This window comes from Toxorhynchites rutilus, chromosome 2, assembly GCF_029784135.1.
Source record: "Toxorhynchites rutilus septentrionalis strain SRP chromosome 2, ASM2978413v1, whole genome shotgun sequence".
Classification (NCBI taxonomy): domain Eukaryota; kingdom Metazoa; phylum Arthropoda; class Insecta; order Diptera; family Culicidae; genus Toxorhynchites; species Toxorhynchites rutilus.
This window is the reverse complement of record NC_073745.1, coordinates 226,395,502-226,420,858: the sequence shown is the minus strand read 5'-3', so window position 1 is coordinate 226,420,858 and position 25,357 is coordinate 226,395,502. Positions and strand designations below refer to the sequence as shown.

The 25,357-nt window shown below is 38.4% G+C and overlaps 1 protein-coding gene across 1 annotated transcript; it reads right to left on the bottom strand.

The window, feature by feature from the left end:
- Positions 1-6,299: 6,299 nt before the first annotated feature.
- LOC129769053 (RNA-binding protein spenito) lies at positions 6,300-12,719 on the bottom strand. Its single transcript, XM_055771066.1, has 3 exons — positions 12,586-12,719; positions 9,434-11,830; positions 6,300-8,466 (listed from the first exon to the last, which is right to left on the bottom strand). The coding sequence occupies exon 2, from the start codon at positions 11,743-11,745 to the stop codon at positions 9,460-9,462; it is 2,286 nt and encodes a 761-aa protein (XP_055627041.1). The 5' UTR covers positions 11,746-11,830; positions 12,586-12,719; the 3' UTR covers positions 6,300-8,466; positions 9,434-9,459.
- Between the last annotated feature and the right edge of the window lie 12,638 nt (positions 12,720-25,357).

Genomic DNA, 25,357 nt, shown 5'->3' with positions numbered 1-25,357 from the left:
TCAATCTTCGGCAATGGTTTTGTTTGTATTGGTGAAAGCATCATTATTTTTTCGACACTGATGCCAGACAACATCATCGAAACAGCTATAAAAACCACTCAATAAAATGTTATTCCTGAGTCATAGCGTTTCATGTCATTAGAATCAATAGAATAAAATTGTGTTGATATCAATACAATTATTATTTCTACTATTAATGAGGAGGCGATCTGGCGTAGTGGTAACATCCATGCCTCTCACGCTAAAGGTCACGAGTTCAATTCTCACTCCCGACATTCTTCCAAAAATGGAAGTATAAGTGACGAACCAGCCAAATGAGTTGAAAGTCACTATAATACAGAAAAAAAAAAAAAAAAAATTTCTACTATTAATGGGTATATAATGTAAGTTTTAACAACTTTAACATTGGGTATGAAAATTGTATTGCAGAGCTCGGAACACTGCCACGGCTGCCTATGATTTCAAAAATAGTAAACGGAAAAGTATTACAGTCAATCAAAATGACTCGGCCAACAAAGAGAAGGGTTAAGGCTCTCCAACGTGAATATGTGAAAACAATACGATCAACGAAGGAAAATATTAAGCAATTATCAACATCGAGTTACTGTGCAGAGAAACTTGTTAATTCCAAAAGAGCCCCAATTCGCATGTGTTATAAATTTGCTCATGTTACGCTCCCGTATAATCAGATTTTACTTCATATGCAAATACACCTTCTATATATATTTATATTTGCAAATGTTCATCGGAACAAATCGTTCATATATTTTACTTCAGTATTGAATTGTTATTTTTTTTCAAATGTATTATGTGTAATGTAATGTACTCGTGTCAGTGAAGCACCACACAGTCTGATAAATGAATTGATCTATTTACGTACAAAGATCAAAACAAACGAAACAAATTGCTCTTCTCTCACAAACACTATTACCCCATTTTTACACGTGGTTTTACCTATACTACTACAAAGACTTGCTTCCACCTTCACTTCAAAGCGGGAAAATTGGAAACCTGAATACGACAATGGCGACAATGTGGAATAATCTCGTTAACCGAATTTTGTGGAAAGTGCGATTGTACAAATGTGAATATTTTTCTGAAGAAAATAGTACACAATTGAAATCAAGATGTGAAATGTTTTTGTCGGCCATTTTAAGTGGGACGAAAAATGTGTTAACCATGTAAAACTAAAGTAATTAAGTAATTTATTTGCCCATGAAAATTGCGGAAGCGTTCCGAATTATCGAGCACACAGAAAAAAGGGGAAAAGTCGGTCATGATGATTCGTGGAACAAAAAGACGTGGGACGAAAATGATTTCACCGGCCATGCAAAAATAAAAAGGAAATGTCGGCCATGAAGATTCGTGGGACAAAAAGACGTGGGACGAAAATGATTTCGTCGGCCATGCAAAATAAAAATTGAGGGGTTGTGTCCGAGACACGACCGCTTAGGACGTAGGACTACGCAATCTTTTTTTTTAAATTTGTTGGTTTATCATTTCGGATTTTATTTGCGAATACGTCGAAATTTCATAAATAACTGTTTAGTAAAAAGTTCCGGAGCCTTAAAAAGGTTTAATAGCTTGGGTGGGTTTGTTGAATCTTCCCGAGAAACAACGATTCTTTTTTTTTGCGAGAATAATAAACTAATTGGTCATGTGTCGCAATTTGTTTCTTTATATCAATGCACGCATTGCACTGAGTATTCAACGAGAGACATCTTTCGTGCATCGCCATTCGAAAAGCATCGCACACGCGTCTAACAAATGCACACAGTTGCAGCGATAAAAATAAAACATCGTGAGAATGACCGTTTATGAACGTTTCTCGATCTCGTTCAAAACCGTCAACAAAGCTAGGAGCTTGTTGCATCAGAACAGAGCCGATGCACACGAGAGCAAATACGAATGGCAAGCGACAATTTATTTACAATGCAAGGGTGAAGTTTACTTCGCAGATATTCTCTTTTCGTTTTCCCCCTTCATTGTTTCTATTATCTCGGCTGCATAAGTTGCCCGTTATTGACAGCTCTGTTGGGGAAAGTACACAAATGGACAGAACAAATGAATGGGGAAATGGGAATGCTTCCAATTCCCGTCAATTTAAACCATATACAGACTATGGGATTGTAATGTATAGCATATCAAAAAAAATTTTAGAAAATTTCCGATTCGATTGGTATGCAAATCGTTAAAATCCGTTTGCAGCAAAAATAGTTATCAACGTTAACTTTATTTCATAAAAACGTGACCTGTTTTCTGATTTGGCACCCTTAATGTAAGACGTAGTCCTACGTCAAAAAAAACTGAAACACCACAACACACAACCCACACACAAACAACACAACATTACGAAATAAGCAGTAATGACTACCGGGTCCAAACCTGGACGGCCGTCATTCAAACACTGCATTTTCAAGTGCGACAGGGCAAACGCAATCAGCTACTAATGCGCCGCCCAGCGTAGAAATAACATTTGAGGTTCAATGTTTTCTGCTAAACGAAGTCGATGGAAACGATGGAAATCACACACTCACCATTTTTTATTGAACAGGCAGCTTACTTGATCACGCGTCGCCTCTGTGTGAATGTAATGGGGGTGAAGTCCCCATTTAACGATGATAAGAAATCAAGGCGGCCCAAACCACCAAGATGTCACGATCCGAGTCAACCGCCGACCTGCCGTCGGGGGCGGCGGTGTCTCGCACGCAAACCTGTGTCCCACTGATTGCCCGGTTAGTTTGAAACACAGGTATTAATGTAACAAAACATAAAAAGTGGGATTTATGAAATTTATTAATATTAACTTCCTTATTTGGGGGTCTCCGTAGCCACATTGGTTGCGCGTTCGCTTAGTAAGCGATCGATCGTGAGTTCAAAACTCAGGGCCCCCATTGACCATCTTTGTGTTGTTACAGAATAACTACGTCCACGCAACAATCATCAGCGATGGAGATCGATCCACGGTCGAAATAAGATCGATTCATCCATACAACTGCTCTGCTCTGCAGAAATATCGGGCAGCTGTTCTATAAATAACTCAACAATGGATCAACGACTGTTTCCGCTGTCCAGTCTTAACTGTGGATAATGGAAGAACAGATAGAAAACTCTTTCGCCTAAATGGCTACTGTGTAAATATGTACCATTTTCAATGGTATAGAAGGGAATACTCTAACGCCGAAAAATGGCAACTGTGTAATGTGCTAATTATAGATATGATAAATATGTGACATGTACACGATTAAAATTCGGCTCTGTTACAGCTAAAATGCTAATGAGCCTAAAATAAACAAAAGGGATAAAAAAAACTTCCTTATTTGTAGTATACATGTATATATTTTTTTGACGTAGAACTACGTCTTTCATTAAGGGTTCCAAATCTGAAAACAGGTCACGTTTTTATGAAATAAAGTTAACGTTAATAACTATTTTTGCCGCGAACGGATTTTGGCGATTTAAATACCAAACGAATCGGAAATTCCCTAAGATTTGTTTGATATGCTATACATTACAATCCCATGGTCTGTATATGGTTTAAATTGATGAAAATTGGAAGCGTTCCCATTTCCTCATACATTTGTTCTGTCCATTTGTGTGCTTTCCCGAACAGAGCTGTCAATAACGAGCAACGAAGGGGAAATCGTAAGATGTAAAGTCTCCGTGAACAAAGGAAAAGAAGAAGAACGAAGGGGAATATTTGCCTAGAGTATAAACAGTGGATCTCGCTGAGGCCAACTTTCATTCTTCTTGAGGAAATCGGCTGAACAACATCGTTGTTGGGCGTTGATGGATAAAGTAAAGTTTTCCAAGAGCCTTCAGCTAACCTTCAAGGTTAGAGACGAATAAACTGAAGAAGTTTAAAGACTCAAGCAAGGAAGGAAGGCAAACTTTCAGTATCGTTCTGTATTCAAACCAATGAACATCGCTTGTTCTTCCTTGTTTTGTGTCATCACATGTCTTCGTTTCGAATTGAACTGTGGACGCGACCAAATTACTCACTCGCTGATGTCTCTAGCATTGCAATTATTGCATCAAACTGACGCCATTGCATTAAGGTTCTGAGCTACACAATTGTGTGACTAGCTAGGCTATCGTCAGCTCACCAAGAAAATAAATGTTCTGGAATTTTATCAGTGATTTGGTTTCGCATGACGATAGGAAAACTCTATCCACAAAGGATGAAGGGCTTCTGTTAAGAAGAGCGCAAAACGGAGAAAAGTGTGTGTATATTTAGTTGCTTCAAGCCATCGATATATGGATATTTGTGTGCGTACTTGCGTTCTTCATAACCCTTACGTAAAAATAGTGCATCTCCACTACGCTGAAACCCCATTTGTATCTGGTCCCGTGTGCATTGGCCCTGTAACGAAGCAACAATCGCCTGATTTTTTTATGTTATGATTGACGATTTTTTGGTGTTGCAAATTATGCAGTCGTAATTATAAATATAAACAAAGAGGGGAGATAGCGGGAGGGAAATATTTACGCTAGGGTATTAGTAATGAAATTCTGCTCGGGCAAATATTCAGCCTTTTTCCAAGCAGTTAAAATTGTTTGTTTTCTGCCATCAATGCATTGAACTGACGCTATGGTGAAGCAGGTGTTAAGGTTGTGCACCAAAAAAATTTTTTTTTTGGAATACCAAGTTATTCAATAAGTTATATTAAGTTATTAATTTATTTGGGCTCGCGCGCCAGTCGCAAAACTGCTTTCAACTAGGATTGTATTTGCGCTAATCTTGATCATTATGAAGCAGTGCTACTCTTTTAGAGGTTATGGAGATTAACATATAGAGTTTATTTCGTTTATTTAGTCGCCAAGAAAGTAAATGTCGTTCTGGAATTTTGTATGTGATTTGGTTTCGCTTCAAAATTCAAAAAGTCAAAAATATTAACATATTGCGGACCGCTCATGAGTTTTCTCGTGTTTCGCGTTCCGTCTATTACGGATGGACCACGAAATAACCCGTGTATTCTACACGTGATGGTTAAATCCATTGGTTGCCAAAAATCTAACAAGACCTACCGATTGCTCGGCTTCGTCTCATCCACGCCGAAAGAAACAATCTCATTCGTGGAATACGAAAAAAATGAGCGTACAAGTTTGCCCCAAAACGTGCGGTCCGTAATATGTTAACATAAAATAAAACAAGAATAGCGCTATTGCGCTCCCCGCACTTTTGGCATATAACAAGACCTAATCCCCGGGATTAGCGCTCTCCCGGATTCAAAGGGTTAAGCAATGTTTTGTGCGAGCCAATTTGGCAGTCTTAAAAGCAGATCACGTATGTTTTCATTGGCAATATACTACACTTAACCCTTTCAATACGGCAGTGTGCTCCGCCGGAGTGCTACCGCTGTACGGTGCACTGCGCCGAAAAGTATGCCCATCGCGCTGGTGTGATCGATGTGCAGTATCACTCTCATGTCGTCTATAGACGACCCTCGTAGCGAAAGGGTTAAATAGAGGAGCTTTATTCTTCACTTCGTTTCATAGTGGAATTTTAAGGTGCTGACAAATACACTAGCATAATCATGCATCAATCTTAGTTACACTTACCTTGCTATCGTTTGTCCGTTGCCTTCCACAGTTTACCAGATTGGAAGCCTTGTCCTAAATAATCCCCTTATCTAACAATCGATGGTCGGTTGGCTGAATTTGCATGTGCCCAAGCAAAGACATTAGTTCAATGTCTTCCAGCATAGATCGATAGATCGCGTTTCTCATCATTGCAGTGACGGTTCGTATACGGCATACTTTCATTAAGTTGAATTGAGCCTCAACATGATCTCCAACAACTGTTGGAAAATCTTCATAATGAGGCAGGCTTTAAATTCAAGAAATGTTGAAGTCTTGAATGGTGCATATACATAGGTTTTGGTGACGCGATGGGAAAAGTGAGACAAAGCTTTCCAGCTTTTTTCTAGCTTTTGGAGAGTACGAACGTCGCTTTTGTGAACCCCTACTTTTCGACCTGAGACACCACAACTATTTATACTTTGCTCAGATATCCGGAATAAATTGATACGAGAGGTCAACTTTAAATATATCAATATACTTTGTGACTTGAATAATTGATTTGGAAAAAAACGTGTCATCTTGAATACTCACAGAGTGTTGCACTATGTCACTCCACTAGCTCCACCTTAATTTCTTTCCAATTTTACTAACACCTCGTTTTCAATTGCACACACTTACGCTTACACACAAACCTTATTCACAAAACGCAAACTGCTTAAATACTACCCGAGGCAACAACGCACTGATTTCTCACATAATTGTAACCAAAACAAATATTTAGGTGATGATAAACACACTTTATTTTTGCAACAATACAATGTAATACATTCGAGCATATTTCAGAGAACAGAATTGCGATTGAAATTGAAGAAATCTGTTGCCACAATTGTATAGTCACATATTAAAAGTAAACTTCTTGCTCTGGTTGAATATATACAGAGATGCTACAACTTTGACTCACTGACACATTTTTATCTGTTTTCTTCTCATATTAATTTGTGAAATAAATAGTAAACAAACTGAACTGAATCGAAACAAAAACTTCCATGTTCTCGATCACTGTACTCTTTCGGTGCTATCTGGCAGCAATTCGTGTAAAAGCGCCTTTTAATACAAAGTAACATTTGTAAAACCAATTTCAAAATCAGAATTTTCACAACAAATGCTACATCCTATTATAAGCGCTTGATAGAGACATGTCTGTCAATATTAGCAAATATTGGAATATTGCTTCGAACAACTGTTTCATTGAAATCACTTTCACATGAAAAAAATACATTATACATTATCCGATTTCGGCACTTTTTCTGTAGCTGTAGAAACTCCAGAAATTCGGAAAAACGTTAACACTGCTACACTATCGTAAGTGATGGTCTACTACTAATCACGTAGCACTTCACAAAAAGAAGAGCATAAATATCGTGATGGCGAGCACATTAGTTTCATTTAATGGGAAAACTTAACGTTACGGAACACAGAAAACTAGAATTTTATTTACTGTATATAGCTCTGAAACAGAGCTCACGATAGACACGAACACAATATTAATCAAACCAGATCACAAAACCGGCACTGGCACTAAGTTCAAGGGAAACATGAAACACTGTATCGCTTGAACGAAAAATGAGGTATAAACGTTCATAACACGAACTAGAATTAGAATTGTGCCAAAACTCATCAAATCATCGATTTCTACACTTATTACACGAATTACTTCAGCATTGCTTCAAAATATGGAAGGGCCACCAAACTTATTGATCGTTTGTAACTATCAGGAGAAACTGTATTGAATGATCAAAACTAATAAACAACTCATCACAAATTAAGGGAAAACGGAACATATCACTAGAAGTACATTTCGAGTCAATTATGCTTGATTGCAACACTTTCATTTGACGCAATTAATTTGTTCTGCTACATATTTCATTAACACTGGACAACACATTGTATACTGATGTTCTTCAGATACGTATCTATATATTTTAGATGCACGAAACTTTTAAATGTTTTTTTTGTATATATTTACGCTCAGGGTGTCTTAGCTTGTAATACAATATTATAGTTCCAGAAGCGGTTATTATATTATACGTTAACACTAAATCATTACTATACTGCGTAGTACATAAAAACAAAACTTCAGTTTTCTCACATTTCTATTTTCAACTCTTTTTTCTTCGATCGTTTAAAATGTGTCTCCTTCTTATATAGTCACTTTCTTTTCTCACTATGGAAACTAGGACTTGAGAATAAATTTTCGCAACATTCCCAACCTTTATGAAATGAATGACTGTTGGGAAAATATACTACATCGAAAATTTCAATGTACGACATAATTATACATTTGAATGCGTCTCGGCTTGATTTATCTCCGTTGTTATGAATTATAAATTTATCCTAGCATGAATCTCGCCATTGAAAACTACAAAACAACCGCTAGATGTTACACTTCCACTTCACCTCGATGCACACATTATCTCCGGCTCTGGCTCGGTGTTTTATTCCACGTCACGTCATCATTTTCATCAGCGTTTTGGTTCTAATCTGCCGGTTTCCGCTTTTTAACTGTACTCGCACTGCGCGCGCCGCTGGTTGCCACCATTTCGATACACAAAACTCTCACATAAAACCGCACTCATCGGACATAATCCATCATCATCACTCATCACCAGCGCATTTTTGGCGTCGTATACCAGCATCGCATTGAACGTGTCGAGGTTTTTCGTGTTTCAGTTTCACATTGAACTTTTCTTCGCGGACTTTGCGTTCTTTTTTTTTGCATTTCTCACTGGCTATATTTTTACTTGGTACTCTTCTGTGTATAAGATCAATGATGAGAGCAAATTGTATCGAATGGGTGTGTTTTCAATGTTGACTGATTAGGTCGATCGATCTTACGTTCGCTCGATAGTGTTTTGTTATATAACTTAATAAATAATTTTTCACCTGCAATAATTGAAACCCGTTAGTGTTGATTCGTTTCGATATATGGAAGTGCAGAATTTTCCAAATACTACATATAAAGCTTGCTATTGGTTCTTTAATAGTCATTGCAAACGAACCAGAAATTATAAAGAAATCAATTAGCACGTTGAGTGCCACGGTTTTACAGGGACTCTATAGAATTTTTAAACATGTTAGGACCAACGTTTCATATCGTAGCGGAAGGTATTTTTGTTCGAAATTCAATGCTTATAAGCTTATGTGCTTATATTAGTTAGCTTCATTATCATATATTATACTGTCAGTCACCGGTGACTGATGTGGCAGTCAACGTGTTAAATTAGTTCGGTAATTCAAAATAATTTGATTATGAGTATTTTAGAGTATAAACATGTAAACGAACAGCACTACACAAAAAATATTCATGCTTTGATAAAACGTAGGTGAATATGAAAATCATCCAAGCACCATTATTGGAATATCATCTAAGGAAATGCTACAACCTAATCATGATGCTGATAGTTAAGAAAACCAACTTTGAAATACACCTAAAATTTATTTCTCACGTAAAACTGTTGGGAAAATCTATTTTATCTACGGATAATAAGTACTGCCCTCATACTTGAAAAAATAGATGGACGAGATTTGCGAAACCAATAAATATAAAGAGATGAGAAATTTTTAGATTAGAATGTACTGACTGCATGCGAATAAACAAATAAGCTTCATTCTTTTATACATTCATGATCGTAGGTATGCTCTTATTTTTTTTAATTATCAAACGTATCTTCTATTTAACGATATAAATATTATGCTCAATTTATTAACTAAAAACATTAATTTCAGTCACTGAATCAATAATCAAAACTTCAAAGAAATAATTGGAGCATAATCACGATACAAGAAATGATTTAAAAGACGACCTAATAATTATAATTCACGCTTGAATCTCAAAATAATTTCAACTTACGCATCAACGTTGCTTTCGTCTTCTACTCAAGCCGTTCCACCTCGAACAACCACAATCACAAGGTGGTCTTCCTTCAGTCCTTCCTCAGTTAGATTGTGACATGTGCGCTTGAGCAGTTCGGTTGAAAAATCGCACGGCGGGAATGAATACAGTACTCCAGTGGCTTCTGTTTCCTTATTGAGCAAGGATATAACACCGGCGGCTTCCTTCTGCTTCAGGTAAGAAACGAGATTACGTAATGGGCGTGTCTGAACACTGGCGTCATCCGACGATGCTACCGAGGATGTTGATCCTGGCAACCCGAGGAAAATTGCATGAGAGGATGAAGTTGAGATACGTTTCTGTACGTCTTCCAGTTTGGGTTGATCTAGACGCAGACGTTGAGTAATTCTAAGGTGGTGTTTGCCTTCTTCATCCTTCATCAAGCTCTCTACGATGTCATTATCTCCATCAGTCAGATGGAACTTGGCAGGGAATAGTGAGCTTTTCAGTATCAACGCACCCTGCCATACAGTAGTAGATTTACGGGCGACTTCTGGTAATGTCCGCGCACTCGACAACATGCCGGTTCTCCTAGACGAAGAATCCGAATCAGAATCAGCTGGGCTTCGTCGACGAGGTGAGCGAGAACGAGATCTATCTATACCTGGTTCACGTGAACCAGACCGCCGACGGGATTCGTATTCACCATCGGCTGGTGGACGACGCCATTCGTCACCTTCACCGTGATGGTGATGTGGAGGCCCATCTCGATGATGGAAACTGCCGCGGAAACCTCCGCGACCACGGAATCCTCCTCGTCCACGGAATGGTCTTCCACTGTATCCACCGTAACCAGCCGCGTCATCGTACGATGCTGCACCTTCCGGATATTCATAATCTGGACCTCGACGGTACTCTCCACCCTCTTCAAATCCTGCCCCACGTTTCGAGAAAGGTGGCGTTGTTCCATTATCAGCAAAATCGATACGGATGCGGCGATCCGGGGCACCTAGGGGGAAGCCTCGCATTTCCTTAACGGCAGCAGTAGCTGCATCAATCGAATCATATAAAATATACGCTTGGGTATCTCCCTTGTTGTATTCAATTTTTTTAATCGCGCCAAATCGATCAAATTCACGCTCAAGCTGAGTAACCGAAGTCCATGCTCCAAGGCCACCAACCCAGACTCTCGTTGTAGGGGTAGCTTTGCCATAACCAATTTTACATTGGAATTTGCCAATATACTGACCTGACAATTCAACTTTGGCTCTGTGAGCCATGTCCAAGGTTTGATAACGCACAAATGCGAAAGCATTGCCAGTTCCCGGTGGTGGTCGCTTAATATCAATATCTTCCACGATACCATACTTTCCGAAAATACCCCTTAGTTCTACATCTGAAATGTTAATTTCTAGATTACCAGCAAACAAAGTCCTGGTAGCTAGTGGATCTTCCTCTGGTTGAATATGATGTAAATAGTTAGGAAATTTGTCCTTTTTGTTATCAGGCTTTTCAAATGGAGCTCTTGGTCTTGGAAGATACGGACGTGGCATGTAATGATGATGTGGAGGTCCTGGATGCATGTGAGGCGGTCCATGATGATGCATTGGTGGGCCACGTGGCATATATTCATGGTGCATCGGGGGTCGAAATTCTGGATGATGCATACGCCCTGGGGGTGGACCATATCCTTCATATGGATGGTGCTCTGGTCGGCGACGTTCGGGTGGAGGAACACCAGGCGAACGAGCATAGTAATGCCGATCATATTCTTGTGGGGATGCCGAACGTGGTCTACGATACGATTCGGATTTGGACGATTCATACACTGGTTCAACCAATGCCACCTTATCATACAGAACAATTCGAGACTTGGCATGCTTCGCTTCTCGAGCATCTTCCGACGTACGGAAACAAACATACGCAACACGTTCATCCAAATCATGCGAGATGCGAATGCTAAAATCTCCAAATTTTTTATACTCCCGGTACAAAGTTTCTTTGATAAATTCATCAGATGCTTTCGGATGCAGGGCACTTACACATAGTACCTTATAGGAGTATCTTTCGCTAGCCCCTTCTCGTGCTGAACGAGAATATTCCTCGCGATGAGGAGATGCATAACGGGCGCTTCCGCCACGAGGGCTTGGGGATCTTGCTACTCGTCGTCTCATTCTATCGGGTGTAACTCGCTCGTCTGAACTTCCCTCGTAACGTCCAATACTTCCGCGCCTCTTCGATCTTGGTACTGAATCGCGCGAGGCACTACGTTTCATGTTACGTATCTTCACAGTAATACGATCTCTATCGCCTGACCGGATGCTACTCATCAGCCGTCTTCATTAAATCTGAATAACACAGGCGTGGGCAGCCAGTATATAAAACTTTTTTACAGTTTTTTTTCTGTAAGTACACCTGCAAAATAAAAAAAAAGATGGTTACGACATTGCGAACAATAGAACTATAAAATATTGCAAATTTTTATGTTTTTACCAACCAACGAAAAATTAACTGAAAAAACAGCTGAGAACGCTGTTAAAGTATATGAACGACGCAACACTAATCGTTCAGATTTGAAATCACATTTGAAATCATCATTTCCATGTAAATATCTCACAGATTCAAACAATCAGCACTAACGAAAATCATATCGATATTAAATCTGATTTGATATCAAATTACAAGTTTGTTATGGTATTTCGTTTTACCATGGACAAAATCGACAGCCTATTTTTATAGCACCGCATAGCAATAAACTTTCACACACATACAAACTAGGCGCATCACAGTGTGCAAATAATACTGAGGGGCAGATGAACTTTGAACACCAACACACACTAGCGTGCATCACTCAATATATACCCATGAGCGACGGGCTCAGCTTCCGAGAACCTGGATTGTAAAACAAAATGGCGATACATTTTCACTATGAATGATTAGACACTTTAAAGCCGCTTATGTCGCTCTTCTACTTATGATCAAATAAACTAGTAAATTAGTAAATCACAAGCACAGACACAGTTTCAAGGCTTCAAAGCCAAATTTAAAATGTTCTCCGGACTAATCGCACAAACTGAAAAATGTACCGCGTCGTGCTACGCCATAAAAGCATTCAATGGTAGAATATAATACACCTTAATAAAATCTATATCATTACACCTATTACTCACTTGAAAACTGTAATAGGACTAGAAATAAGCACTTTTTAACTTTCTGAAGCACTTTAATAAGAACTACCTAAAATCACTTCCTCTCGGTTGGATGCACCAGAACCTATTAAATACTGCGATGAACTGGATGAAATGAGTTCCTTTTCTATACTATTTTTCATACCGAATATATATATTGAAGTGAATAATACAAGGTGGGAAGATTTTTCTCCAATATTTATTGACGAATTTAAGTTAGAATTGCAACCAGATGGCGCAGCGAGTAAAATGATGATGTATTGTTTTTTTTGTATGGAATTGGTTTGATTTTTTCTGAAAAATCAGAATTTTTTTGCAAATTTCCCGGATTCAAGTATTTTTTCTACGCTGAAAAGGTTAGAAAATCATCATTTTACATTGTTTCATTCATAACATATGACGAGTGATTCGATACAAGTATACATTTTTTTATTAGGTAAATGATGGGTAGCATTTGTTGCGCTTCAAATATTGCAGATCCTTCTCGTATTAGTCGAAAGGAATCCCCTGCATAATCAATTGTATCAACCAACTTGGTATAATATCGATTGCATCGTCATTATTCACAGTTTGAGCTTCTGAAAAATGTCCGGAAGTTAGTACTCATAACCTATATTTACTATCAAACACAAACACTTCGAAGGTTATCTATAACTTTGGTCACATCGCGTCTTAAGACCATTGTAAATAGACAAAAATATAATTTTCTGACCATTCATTGATGACATTTAATGGCTAAAATGATTGTAAATAGAAATAATAAACATAATCACGACCGAATCGCGCTTTTAAGTGCGTGAAATAAACAAGCACCCTCACTTTTGTAGTTCTGAGCTCTAATGTAGGTGTCGCATGAGCTGATTCAGCTTTGCGTAAATTCGTCAATAGCGAATTCATTTTTGTTCAGTTTCAACCCCAGGGCCACACTAACTGCTGTCAAAACGTTTTTTATTCACTCAGGTTCACCCCAGTTTCGCACTAGCTTCAACCCGAAAGTTGTTAGTTTCGCACTGAGATGTTTCACGGGTTCGCACGCGGGTTCCCCAATACAACTATACTGAACTGTCACCAACAAACTGCCGCATTTGTGAAACTGAAAACGTTTTTTTTATTACATAGTCAGTTTGGAACTGACTCAGTTTTAATTCGAATTCGCTATTAAAGTTTTCCGAAAATTATTTCGTCGGCAATTCCACCTCATTTTTTTCCACGAATTAAGAAAAGACACAGCGCATATTTGCTAAATAAAACATAGTTCTTTTTCTTATTCAAAACCCTCACTAATAATGGTTGTTTTCGAATATAATGAATACCCGAATTGATATAAGTGCGATTCACATACAACATCCACGTCACGTTCACGTCCCGTCACGTCACGTTACGTAAGTTATTCTACCATGCAATTCTCATGAAACCATTCACATACACCGGCGGCATAACAACCCGTCAGCGACCGCTCATCGAATACGACCGGCAGGATTTGTAGAAAACAATGTTTGACGGAGACGGACGGTTCGTTGGGGTTTTGTCTGGGCTTTGTGTCTCGGCTTTTGTTTTGATTTTGGTTGTATTCTTTATGCCAACATATCCCTTAGTTCCAAATTTCGGAGTCAAAATCATTCGCGACTAGCTGAGAAAAATAGCCTATATATTATTATTGTTGAATAAGACTCGGGACTACGGGGTTGAACCATTTAAATAATAGAATTCAATGATTTTCATTGAATTTTTATAAATTTAGTACTGGTTCTAGGTATGTTGATTCGAAAGAGGGCATTGCAATTTAAAACTGTTGTAGGTGGCGACACCATGAATAACATTAAATAAATCATTCGTTTGACACTTGACGTGACGGTGCTGCTGCAAGCATAGACTGCATGCAGGGGATAGTAACTTCAAGCAAAAAAGTGGGACCGATTCGAGATTGCTTTTATGTAAACAGTGAACTTTTTTTACACTCTAAAAATCGAACCGACTTGCACTGACAACTGAATGATATTGTCAATTTGTGCGAGATGCCTCAAAACAGCTGGGAATAAATATTGTTTATATACAGTAAGTTACAGTTGATGCGACGTTTAGATTATTGAACAGACCTGTAATGTGACACGTTTAATGTGACATTTTTGTAAACATCGAGTTCGGGGACCAAATTATTGCGCCACATTAAAGTTGCCACCAGACGTCGACACTGTACCACTCACATCGCCAATGTTAAATCACAGGCCTCCAAAGCGACACTGAGTGGTGCCTCGGCATGTCGTATTAAATTTAAATTAGTGTATTATGTTGTTATTTACAGCCGTATGGCACCCGCCATGTTTTTGGTGCCAACATCTCAAACGTTAGAAGTATTTGTTTTCTTCAAAACAGCGATCCGCGTTGACGGCAGTGAGCTTCGTTTACTAGTTAAGGGGAGCGTCAAAGAATGGCTGATTTTCAGTCGGAATGAACGTTTTCAAAATTAAAATTATGAATGAAAATTAGCTTTTCCATATCAAATTAGTATTCTGTTTAAATAAAAAACATTTTTGTTTGCAGGTGGGGAAAAAGTCTCATACGAAAATTGTTTATGAAGACAATTTTATATTATAAAGAAAAAACAGGAAGTGGGTTATATCTATGGTATAACCGCAAGGGTGACGTAGGACTATCGTTGATTTAGAGATCATTTGTATGCAGTTGAATCTGAATTCATTCTGAATGAATGAATATTTGGAGACTTCGAAAACGAGAGCGTTACGTTGGAGGCACAAGGTTTTATGCATCCAATATTGGATACGGAAATATCTTACTGATGGGGAAGAATAATCTTCAGAAGCTATCCTGTTGATTGCGATTGATTGAAAAATCACAAAACCTAATGTATTTGGTCACAGTGTTACATGGATAGAAAACATTAAAATAAACTCTTTCATATGAATGTAATTTTAAATTCCCAGAGGAACTGGCAGATTATTTTCAGTAACGATTAGATATTTCCACATTTTCCTCGATACTGGAAGCCCACCAGTGGTTAATGCTAACTCGATAACCATCTGTTAATAGCACTTGATTGAAACATATTTGGTCACAGTGTTACATGAATAGAAAACATTCAAATAAACTCTTTCACATGAATGTATTTTTAAATTCCCAGAGGAACTGGCAGATTATTTTCCGGATCTTTCTCGATCCAAACGGAAAGAATTCCGTGCGTGTATGTGTGTGTGTGTAGCGGCTGCTTCGAGATCTTCCCGGGGAACCGTTTGTAGCATCACTCTCCTCCTGATGGATTCCCTTCTGGCCTAAAGTGCACAAACAGACTCTTGGTGACACCGTTCATCCGCGCTTTCATGATAAATGAAGAGCTTCACCACAACAGCGACAACATGCTCCAATCGCTGTTCAATTAGAACAGAGTGGATTTCCGAGCGGCGCTCGCTTATATACCGATTGGTGATTTCAATAGCCTATTTTGAAAGCAAATTTAAGACTATTGAAACAAGTTTTTGGATCAGAAAGTAACAAGTATAGAACGCGTAGACATTTTATCTTTCGAATGAAGTGTTTATCATACCATTTCGTTCAGTTGTTTAGGAGCTATTAACACTCAAAATCTCGGTCTCCGGCGTAACGCTTTCGTTTTCGAAACTTTGATTTTACACCCCGGTATAGAAATGAAAGACGTAGTCCTACGTCAAAAAATCAGCAACAATGTTGGAATTGTATGACCATATGGTTGAATGAAAGTCAGAAATACGTGTTTCTAATAATTAAATAACATAATGTGAAAATTTTCATTCAAATTTTAAAATTTGAAAACCGGCTCCGTGTCTTCTAATCTGGTAGAGATTACACTTATGATTTTGGGACCCAAATTATGGCTCTAACTTGAAGTCGCCACCAGACGTCGACGTCATCGCGAATTACCAATTTACCACCAACTGACATATCGTGATGTCGATGATGAACTTTTGCAGCAGAGGGATAGTGAGATAGCTATAATCCTGTCATACACCTGGTTATTTATGTCATAATGTATAATGTCATAAGCAATGAACACACATTTATTTTCCACTTGCAACAGTATTCACGATGGTTGGATGGATGAATATACGACTCCTACATGCATCTAGTACGACTATCGTCGTCGTAGCATATGATACGAAAGAGTTGCACTTGGATACTTCATTCCTGATTGTTTATTGTGCTTTAGTGGAAATATCGCAAAATTTATATAGAAATGGTTAAATAAAGTTCAGTACTACATGTTTCAAGTAATCAAATAACATGAAGTAAAAAATTTCATTCATATTTTAACAATTTAAAACTGCCTTCGGGCCTGCCCAGCAAACATTGAATAGTAAAAAAAAATTCGAGGGATTGTATCAGAGACACGACCGCTTAGAACGTAGGACTACGCAATCTTTTTTCTTTTGAAATTTGATGGTTTATCATTTCGAATATTATTTGCGAATACGTCGAAATAACTCTTTAGTAAAAAGTTCCGGGGACCCTGAAAATGTTTAATGGCTTGCGTAGTTTTGTAGACTCATTTCGAGAAGCAACGATCATTTTTTGCCTTTGCGAGAACAATACGCTATGGTCATATGTCGCAATTCGTTTCTTTATATCAATGCACGCATTGCACTGAATATTAACGAGTGGTATCTTCCGTGCATCGCCATCGAAGACGAATGATCTCTCTGAGTTTCAAGTGTCTATAATTCAAAAGAAGAAGAAGAAGAAGAAGTGCATCGCCATTCAACAAGCATCAAATACGAGTCTAACAGATGCATACAGTTGCAGTGCTAAAAATGAAACATCGCAAGAATGACCGTTTATGAAAATCGTTTCTCGACTCTCGGTAGATACCGTCAACAAAGTTTCTAAGTTCTATGTTTTGCGCAATGAAAACAAGCTACACACAAAAAAACCAAACACTGATGTTTAGAAGCGACCTAAAATTATTTGTACTCTTCTCTTTTTTCGCCTGCTTTGCCATTCGGATGGTTGTGTTAATTGCAATGCCAGATGCACTTCAAGTGAAATATTCACTAGCGTTCACAGCTCGAAGGGATACACTTAACACAAAACGAGCAGAATAAGCGACCTTTGTTGTTTCGGGCACAGACATATTCTGAGAATTTTCCTCAGAGGCGATGCAATACTTATACGCTAGCGACAGCTTACATACTATGCAAGGGTGGAGTTTACTTCGCATTTTTTTCTTTTCGCTATCCCCCTTCGTTGTTTCTGTTCTAGCGGCTGCATAAGCTACCCGTTATTGAAAGCTCTGTTCAGGAAAGCACAAAAATGGACAGTACAAATGTATGGAAATTGGGAATTCTTCCATTTTTCATCAATTTAAACCATATACAGACTATGGGATTGTAATGTATAGCATATCAAACAAAAAAAATCATAGAAAAAATTCCAATCGAATACAAAACGTTTAAATCCGTTCGTAGCAAAAAAAGTAGTTATTAACATTAACTTTATTTCATAAAAAAGTGACCTGTTTTCTGATTTGGCACCCTTAATGTAAGGCGTAGTCCTACGGCAAAAATCTAAAATTGGAGGCGATATACATACATCTAAGACACATTACTTGTATGATGTGTATAACTGGCATATGCATATGAAATTGGAGGCCATATACATGTATATGGCGTGTATGATGTAATATAAACGATAATTATACGATTTATTATTTTCTAGGATGTATGTATATCGCCTCCACGTTTGCATGTATGGGCTGGCTAGGCGCATCATATACATGCAATTCATATTAATCATACTTGTATGTTTGTGAATATAATCCTCAAAATAAAATAATTACACTAAACCTTCATTTCAAACAACTTATGCAGTTACCAAATCACGCAATAAACATCAAGAATTGCTGGGAACCACTTATCAATATTTGTTCAAATTTAAAAATGTGCTTAACTCCAGTTTTGTTGACAACTTTTATGCATTCAATTAAATCGTACGATAAATCATATATAAACATAAACATTCCCACCTTTCATCCTTCATTAAACACCTCGTAGTAGAAATCTGTCAGTATGCATACACTCTCCTATGAAACATAGTGGAAAAAAATATATTCGTCGATGTAAACAAGCAGTGAAAAAGGAGACACTTTTCGACGAGTGATTTGTATGAAGTTCCACTGCCGTGCTGCATGTGTGAATTGGTCGAGACGTTGACGGAACGTGGACTTTCTTTTCCGTAACGTTCTATGTGAATCGCACAATACTGTAAGTTACATTTAAGTGAGCTACACATACAGCGTCACCGTCCCGTCAACTATTCTCTTGGACTTATTTTTCCGACGTGAAAGTTTTTTTAATTTATTAATTCGTTTATTTTTACAGGCTCAGTTACTTAAGTTTAAAGGAGCCGAATTCTTAAATATAATTTCAAAACTACAATTTTACAATTTACAATTTTCTTACATTTATGGTGGAAAACCGATTACTCGCGGTGTACTCGAGTTTAGAAGAGTGACATATTTTTAGGAGAAGGATGGGATATAAGGAAATTGTAACAATGTTGATGAACACTCAATTCAAAAATCTATTCGTATATCTATAGTGTATTAATGTATCAACTTATTCTACTATTTATAGCAAGGGGACGAATTAAGTGCGATTCACATACAACATCCACGTCACGTTGCGTCAATTATTCTTCTTTGGAATTCCTATTGAAGCATTCACATACACCAGCAACGGCAAGTCGAAGTTCCCGTTGCTGGTGTATGTGAATGTTTGCATAAGAACTGGTTGGAAGAATAATTGACGCAACGTGACGGGACAGAACGTGAACGTGACGTGGATGTTGTATGTGAATCGCACTTTACCCGCAAAGGACGGAAAGGAGGGTATACACGTCAAAGTTGCCGTTGATTCATTTCATTTCTTTACGTTGACTTCACGGTGACGGGACGTTGTAATGTAACATACTGTACTTATAATCAAGATAATCTATGGTGCTAGGTGAAGCTAATTTGTCACTTGGTGGATTAAGGGAGCGGTATATGCAGACCGTACGGAAGAAAGCAGAAGGGGAATCATTTACCTGAAGCGTGAAGGAGTGGTTGATCACAAGTGAGATTGTGCACAAGCTTGTGATGTGTTTTGTTTTGTTGTTTAAAAACAAAATACAGTATACTTACAGGATGACTGCAGAGCGTTTTTGACATATTGGCGCACCTTAGGGGTTGTTCACATACCACGTGGGTACGAAAATGTCCACGCTTGTTTATGGTGAGGGGGAGGGGGACATGAGCACATTAAAGATATTTTTGAAAAATACATCCAAACCTATAATCAAAAATCAATAAAATTAGCTCTGACTTTTTTTTAATGTTTCTGCCCACTCTCAAAGATTTATATTTTTCCATATCTCTAAACTTCTTCACTAAAATGCGCATTTTTAAAGTAACGCATTTGAACCAAGAGCGATCGATTTTTTTGGTATTTGGTATTGAATGTTGGCTGAAATGCGTTACTCCACTCGCCGTACTCACCAGATAGTGCACCTTCAGATTATCACTTGTTCAGACCCAAGAAAAATTATCTCAAGGACAAAACTTCAACTAATCTTAGGGATGACGGAAATTTGTGGAAGAAAACGGTGCATATATATTCGAATAAACATACGTAGAATCATTTTGCTTTTGAATTTTTTTCCCAGATATCCAATACTTATGAAATTATACAGAACGCTCATGATGAAACCATCAATCAAGATTATACTGCAGGTTTATGGTTTTTTTTTTATTAATTCGTTTATTTTTACAGGCTCAGTTACTTAAGTTTAAAGGAGCCGAATTCTTAAATATATTTTTAAAACTATATATATATAAACAATTTTCTTACATCTATGGTTAGTAAGGTGGAAAACCGATTACTCGCGGTGTGCTCGAGTTTAGAAGGGTGACATATTTTTAGGAGAAGGATGGGATATAAGGAAATTGTAACAATGTTGATGAGCACTCAATTCTTAAATCTATTCGTATATCTATAGTTTATTTACATTTCAACTTATTCTACTATTTATAGCAAGGGGACGAATTACCCGCAAAGGAAGGAAAGGAGGGTATAAGGATGTAGGGACAATCACACACGAATATCTATAGCTTTAAGGAAAACATATATATGGGACATGTAATCAAGGTCTAACCGAGCCAACACATCTCTCACCGGCACATTGGGCTGTCTTCCTCGGGCCCGAAGGGAGTTTTCTAAATTCGATCTGGCGACCAGATACACCTCGCACGACCAAACAACGTGCTCGATGTCGTGATAACCTTGGCCACAAACGCAGAGATTGCTGCTGGCAAGATTGAAACGGAAGAGTAGTGCATCTAACGAACAGTGATTGGACATGAGTCGGGAGAAGGTGCGAATAAAGTCCCGACTCAAATCCAGACTTTTGAACCACGGTTTGAGGCTAACCTTTGGGATAATCGAGTGAAACCACCGGCCCAATTCATCTTCATTCCACTTGCGTTGCCAGTTAGCGATGGTATTTTTGCGAACTAAAGAATAAAATTCATTGAAGGCGATTTGACGCTGATATATATCGCCTTCAATTGCACCTACCTTTGCCAATGAGTCAGCCCTCTCATTACCCGGAATTGAGCAATGTGAAGGGACCCAGACAAAGGTAATGACATAACAGCGTCTGGATAAAGCACTCAAAATTTCTCGTATTCTCTCAAGGAAGTACGGCGAGTGCTTTTCCGGCCTCACTGAACGGATAGCTTCGACAGAGCTAAGACTATCCGTTACAATGTAATAGTGTTCAACAGGTCGTGAGGCGACGCTGTCCAGCGCCCAGTATATCGCTGCCAATTCAGCAATATATACCGAGCAAGGATTCTGAAGACTGTGTGAGGTGCTAAAAAATACGTTGAACACTCCAAATCCTGTGGACTCATTCATAGAGGACCCATCAGTAAAGTATATATTATCACAATTGATACGCCCATACTTTGCATTGAAGATTGTAGGAACGAACCCCAATCTAAGATAATCTGGATTTTCATGGATTTTCTCCTTCATGAACAGATCGAAATGTACAGAGGAATTGATGTAGTCAGGAAAACAAACACGGTTGGGAATATACGAAGAAGGAACAACCTGCATAGAGGTGAATTCATGATATGAACTCATGAATCTAGAATGAAAATTTAGCTCGATCAATTGCTCAAAATTTCCGATCACCAATGGATTCATAACCTTACACCGGATGAGGAACCGAAGAGATAATAAATTGAAGCGATCTTTTAGTGGGAGTACGCCTGCCAAAACCTCGAGACTCATGGTATGCGTTGAGGGCATACATCCCAACGCAATACGGAGACAAAGATACTGAATTCGCTCGAGTTTAATGAGGTGTGTTTTGGCAGCTGATTGAAAACAGAAACTGCCATACTCCATCACTGAGAGAATAGTTGTTCGATACAACATAATAAGATCTTCAGGATGGGCTCCCCACCAGGTGCCGGTAATTGTACGGAGAAAGTTTATTCTTTGTTGACATTTTTTACTCAGATACCTAATATGGGCCCCCCAAGTACATTTGGAGTCGAACCAGACCCCAAGATACTTGAATGACATAGCATGAGTGATCGGTTTACCCAAAAGTTGAAGCTTTGGTTTTGCTGGTCTATGCTTCCTAGAAAAAACCATCATCTCTGTTTTCTCCGTGGAGAATTCGATCCCTAGCCCAATGGCCCAGGTTGAAAAATTGTTCAAAGTATCTTGTAAGGGTCCTTGCAGGTCGGATTCGTTTGATCCTACGACAGACCCCACTCCATCATCTGCAAGTTGTCTTAGGCTGCAATTTTGTGTAAGGCAATTGTCGATGTCGCTTACATAGAAGTTGTACAAAAGGGGGCTTAAACATGAGCCCTGGGGGAGGCCCATGTAAGAGACCCGACTTACTGCCGAATCTCCGTGAGAAAAGTTCAAATGTTTCTCACAAAGCAAATTATATAACATATTATTCAATAGAGGCGGCAGACCCCGAGAGTGTAATTTGTCTGACAAAACCTCTATTGAAACAGAATCAAAGGCCCCCTTTATGTCCAAGAATACTGAAGCCATTTGTTTTTTTTCGGCGTAAGCCATTTGAATTTCTGAAGAAAGCAACGCAAGACAATCATTCGTCCCCTTGCCCCTGCGGAACCCATATTGTGTATCTGAGAGTAGGCCATGTTTATGGTTTTGACTAGGTTCATTTTAGCCACCAGTCACTACCCAAACTAATTTTGTGTTCTGTAAAAGAAGGAGTGTTTCACCGATACATTGGCGAAGTTTATGTTTTTGAATCTGCGGAACTGTTAACTGAATCGCATCAGAAATTGTTCACTTACCAACGTCTATGAGTTTGAGCGGCGATTCGGGTGTTGATCGAGCCAAAACTGCATAACACGAGACAACACTTGAACATCGAATTGTGCTGTGTTGTAGAAATATCAACTAAGAATTAATAGAAAAAAGGGCGCCAGGAATACTATGGTGAGACGGCGAAATTCCTCTAAGAACGTAAGTGCCTTTAAAAAAATGAGAAAGAAAAAGATGTACATCGAATTCTTTTGTACCATTGTCGTCTTGATTCGAAATCCAATTTTTCTTCCATAGGTTCCAATAACTATTATTACCAAAGCCCTTGATTGAATTGTCTGTTTTTTTTTTTTAAACACAAACAGCTCGGCCATCTCACGTCGGTTTATAATATCAAAAAATAATCAAGATTAAATTCACAAGCGATGTTTTGATATGGAGTTTTGCGAGAAAATGGAATTTGGTAGGAACTAAACAACGATACAAATATCTAATCGCGGAAAAATCAAAGAATTGAGAGAAACCCGCCATCATTAATAAAGCTAACATTTTTTGACGTAGAACTACGTCTTTCATTAAGGGTGTCAAATCAGAAAACAGGTCACGTTTTTATGAAATAAAGTTAACGTTAATAACTATTTTTGCCGCGAACGGATTTTGGCGATTTACATACTAAACGAATCGAAAATTCCGTAAGATTTGTTTAATATGCCATACATTAGAATCCCCTTGTTAGTAAATGGTTAAAATTCATGAAAACTTTAAGTGTTTCTATTTTTCATACATTTGTTCTGTCCATTTGAGTGTTTTCCCGAACAGAGCTATCAATAACGAGCAACTTATCGACGACCAACGGAGGGGAAATCGTAGGATTTAAAGTCTCCGTGAACAAAGGAAAAAAAGAATGAAGGGGAATACTTGCCTAGAGTATAAACAGTGGATCTCGCTGAGGCAAACTTTCATTCGGCATCGGACTGTTGAGTAATCCAGTTCACTTTGCTTTCGCTGCGCTTCGATCTAAGATTGGACCCCACCAGTGGTAATCCAACTTGGAAATCGTCGTTTGATTTTTCTGTTCGTTTTTCGCGTTACTCGTATCGTGTGTTCTTCTTTCCGCGTCATAAATTGGACGCTTCGCGTAGTGTGCGATGAGCAAGAAGAAGAGGAAGGCAGGCTCGAGCCCTACAAAAAACGAACGCATTGCCAGGGGCAATACAATTTCGAGGTAAGCGTCATCTAATGATGCACGCGATGTTGGTGCAGTGAAAAGCGCTCGCACTGAACCGAGCCTTCGCGAATGTGACACCGCACCGAACAACAGCGAAGTAGGCGATTTCGGACCGTCGGTCGAAAATGTAAACGCCCAGGCAGCAACCAAATCAAGCTCCCCCCGCTGGTGGTGAAGGCGGTCGCTCTTGACAAACTCATCAGTGAATTCGCATCGATGGCTGTTACAGCAGAGTACAAGCTGTGTGGCATAATTCGGTCTTTTTCCAAGCAGTTAACATTGTTTATTTTCCGTCTTTGTGCCTTTGAGAATGTATCAATGCATTAAACTGACGTTATGGCGATGCAGACGTTAAGGTTGTGCACCAAAAAATTATTTGGGAATACTAAGCATCTTGAATATCTTACTGGAATGTTATAAGTTATTTGGGTTCGCGTGCCAGTCGCAAAACTGCCTTCAACTAGGATTGCATTTGTGCTAATATTGATCATAATGAAGCATTGCTACTGTTTTCGAGGTTGTTATTAACAAAAAGAGTTCATTTCTCTTGTTTAGTCATCAAGAAAGTAAATGTTCTGGAATTTTGTATGTGATTAGGTTTTGCTTGCCAGTAGTAAAACTTCCTCCACTAAGGGAGACAGCTGCGCTTATCTCGAGCATGAGAAAGTTATGCAACTCAGGCCAGTAATATTAACAGAAGCGTTTCTTTTGAGAATAGCGCAAAATGATGAGAAATGTTTATATTGCTAGTAGTTTCAAGCCACCAATGTATGGCTCTGTATGCATGCTATGGTGAACGCTTGTTTGTACGAACGATATCTAGAAGTGCGATTCCTTTGAGGCAATACTAAATAACATATAGCATGATATTTGATACTTGCAAATGTTGTCATTGTTGTTGTTTACATGCGGTGCCAAAGATATATTGATGTAGTTATGAGATATGGAATAATGGTACTGGTGCAACATGTATATAATCGACTGTAGCCGAGTCTATGTCAATTTCGAAAAAGGCCACCGGAATAGCCTTCGAGGTAAATTTTCAATGCATTGACATGAAATAAATTGCGACATACGATTATTTTGCGAGGGCAAGAATGAATCATCAATCAGTTATCGTCAACTGATTCTACAATGAAAAAATCATTTCTCGCGTAACTTTTGAAAAGGTCCAATG

What these genes read in the sequence shown, in the direction of transcription:
- LOC129769053 (XM_055771066.1), bottom strand. Translation starts at nt 11,745, where the DNA reads ATGAGTAGCATCCGGTCAGGCGATAGAGATCGTATTACTGTGAAGATA.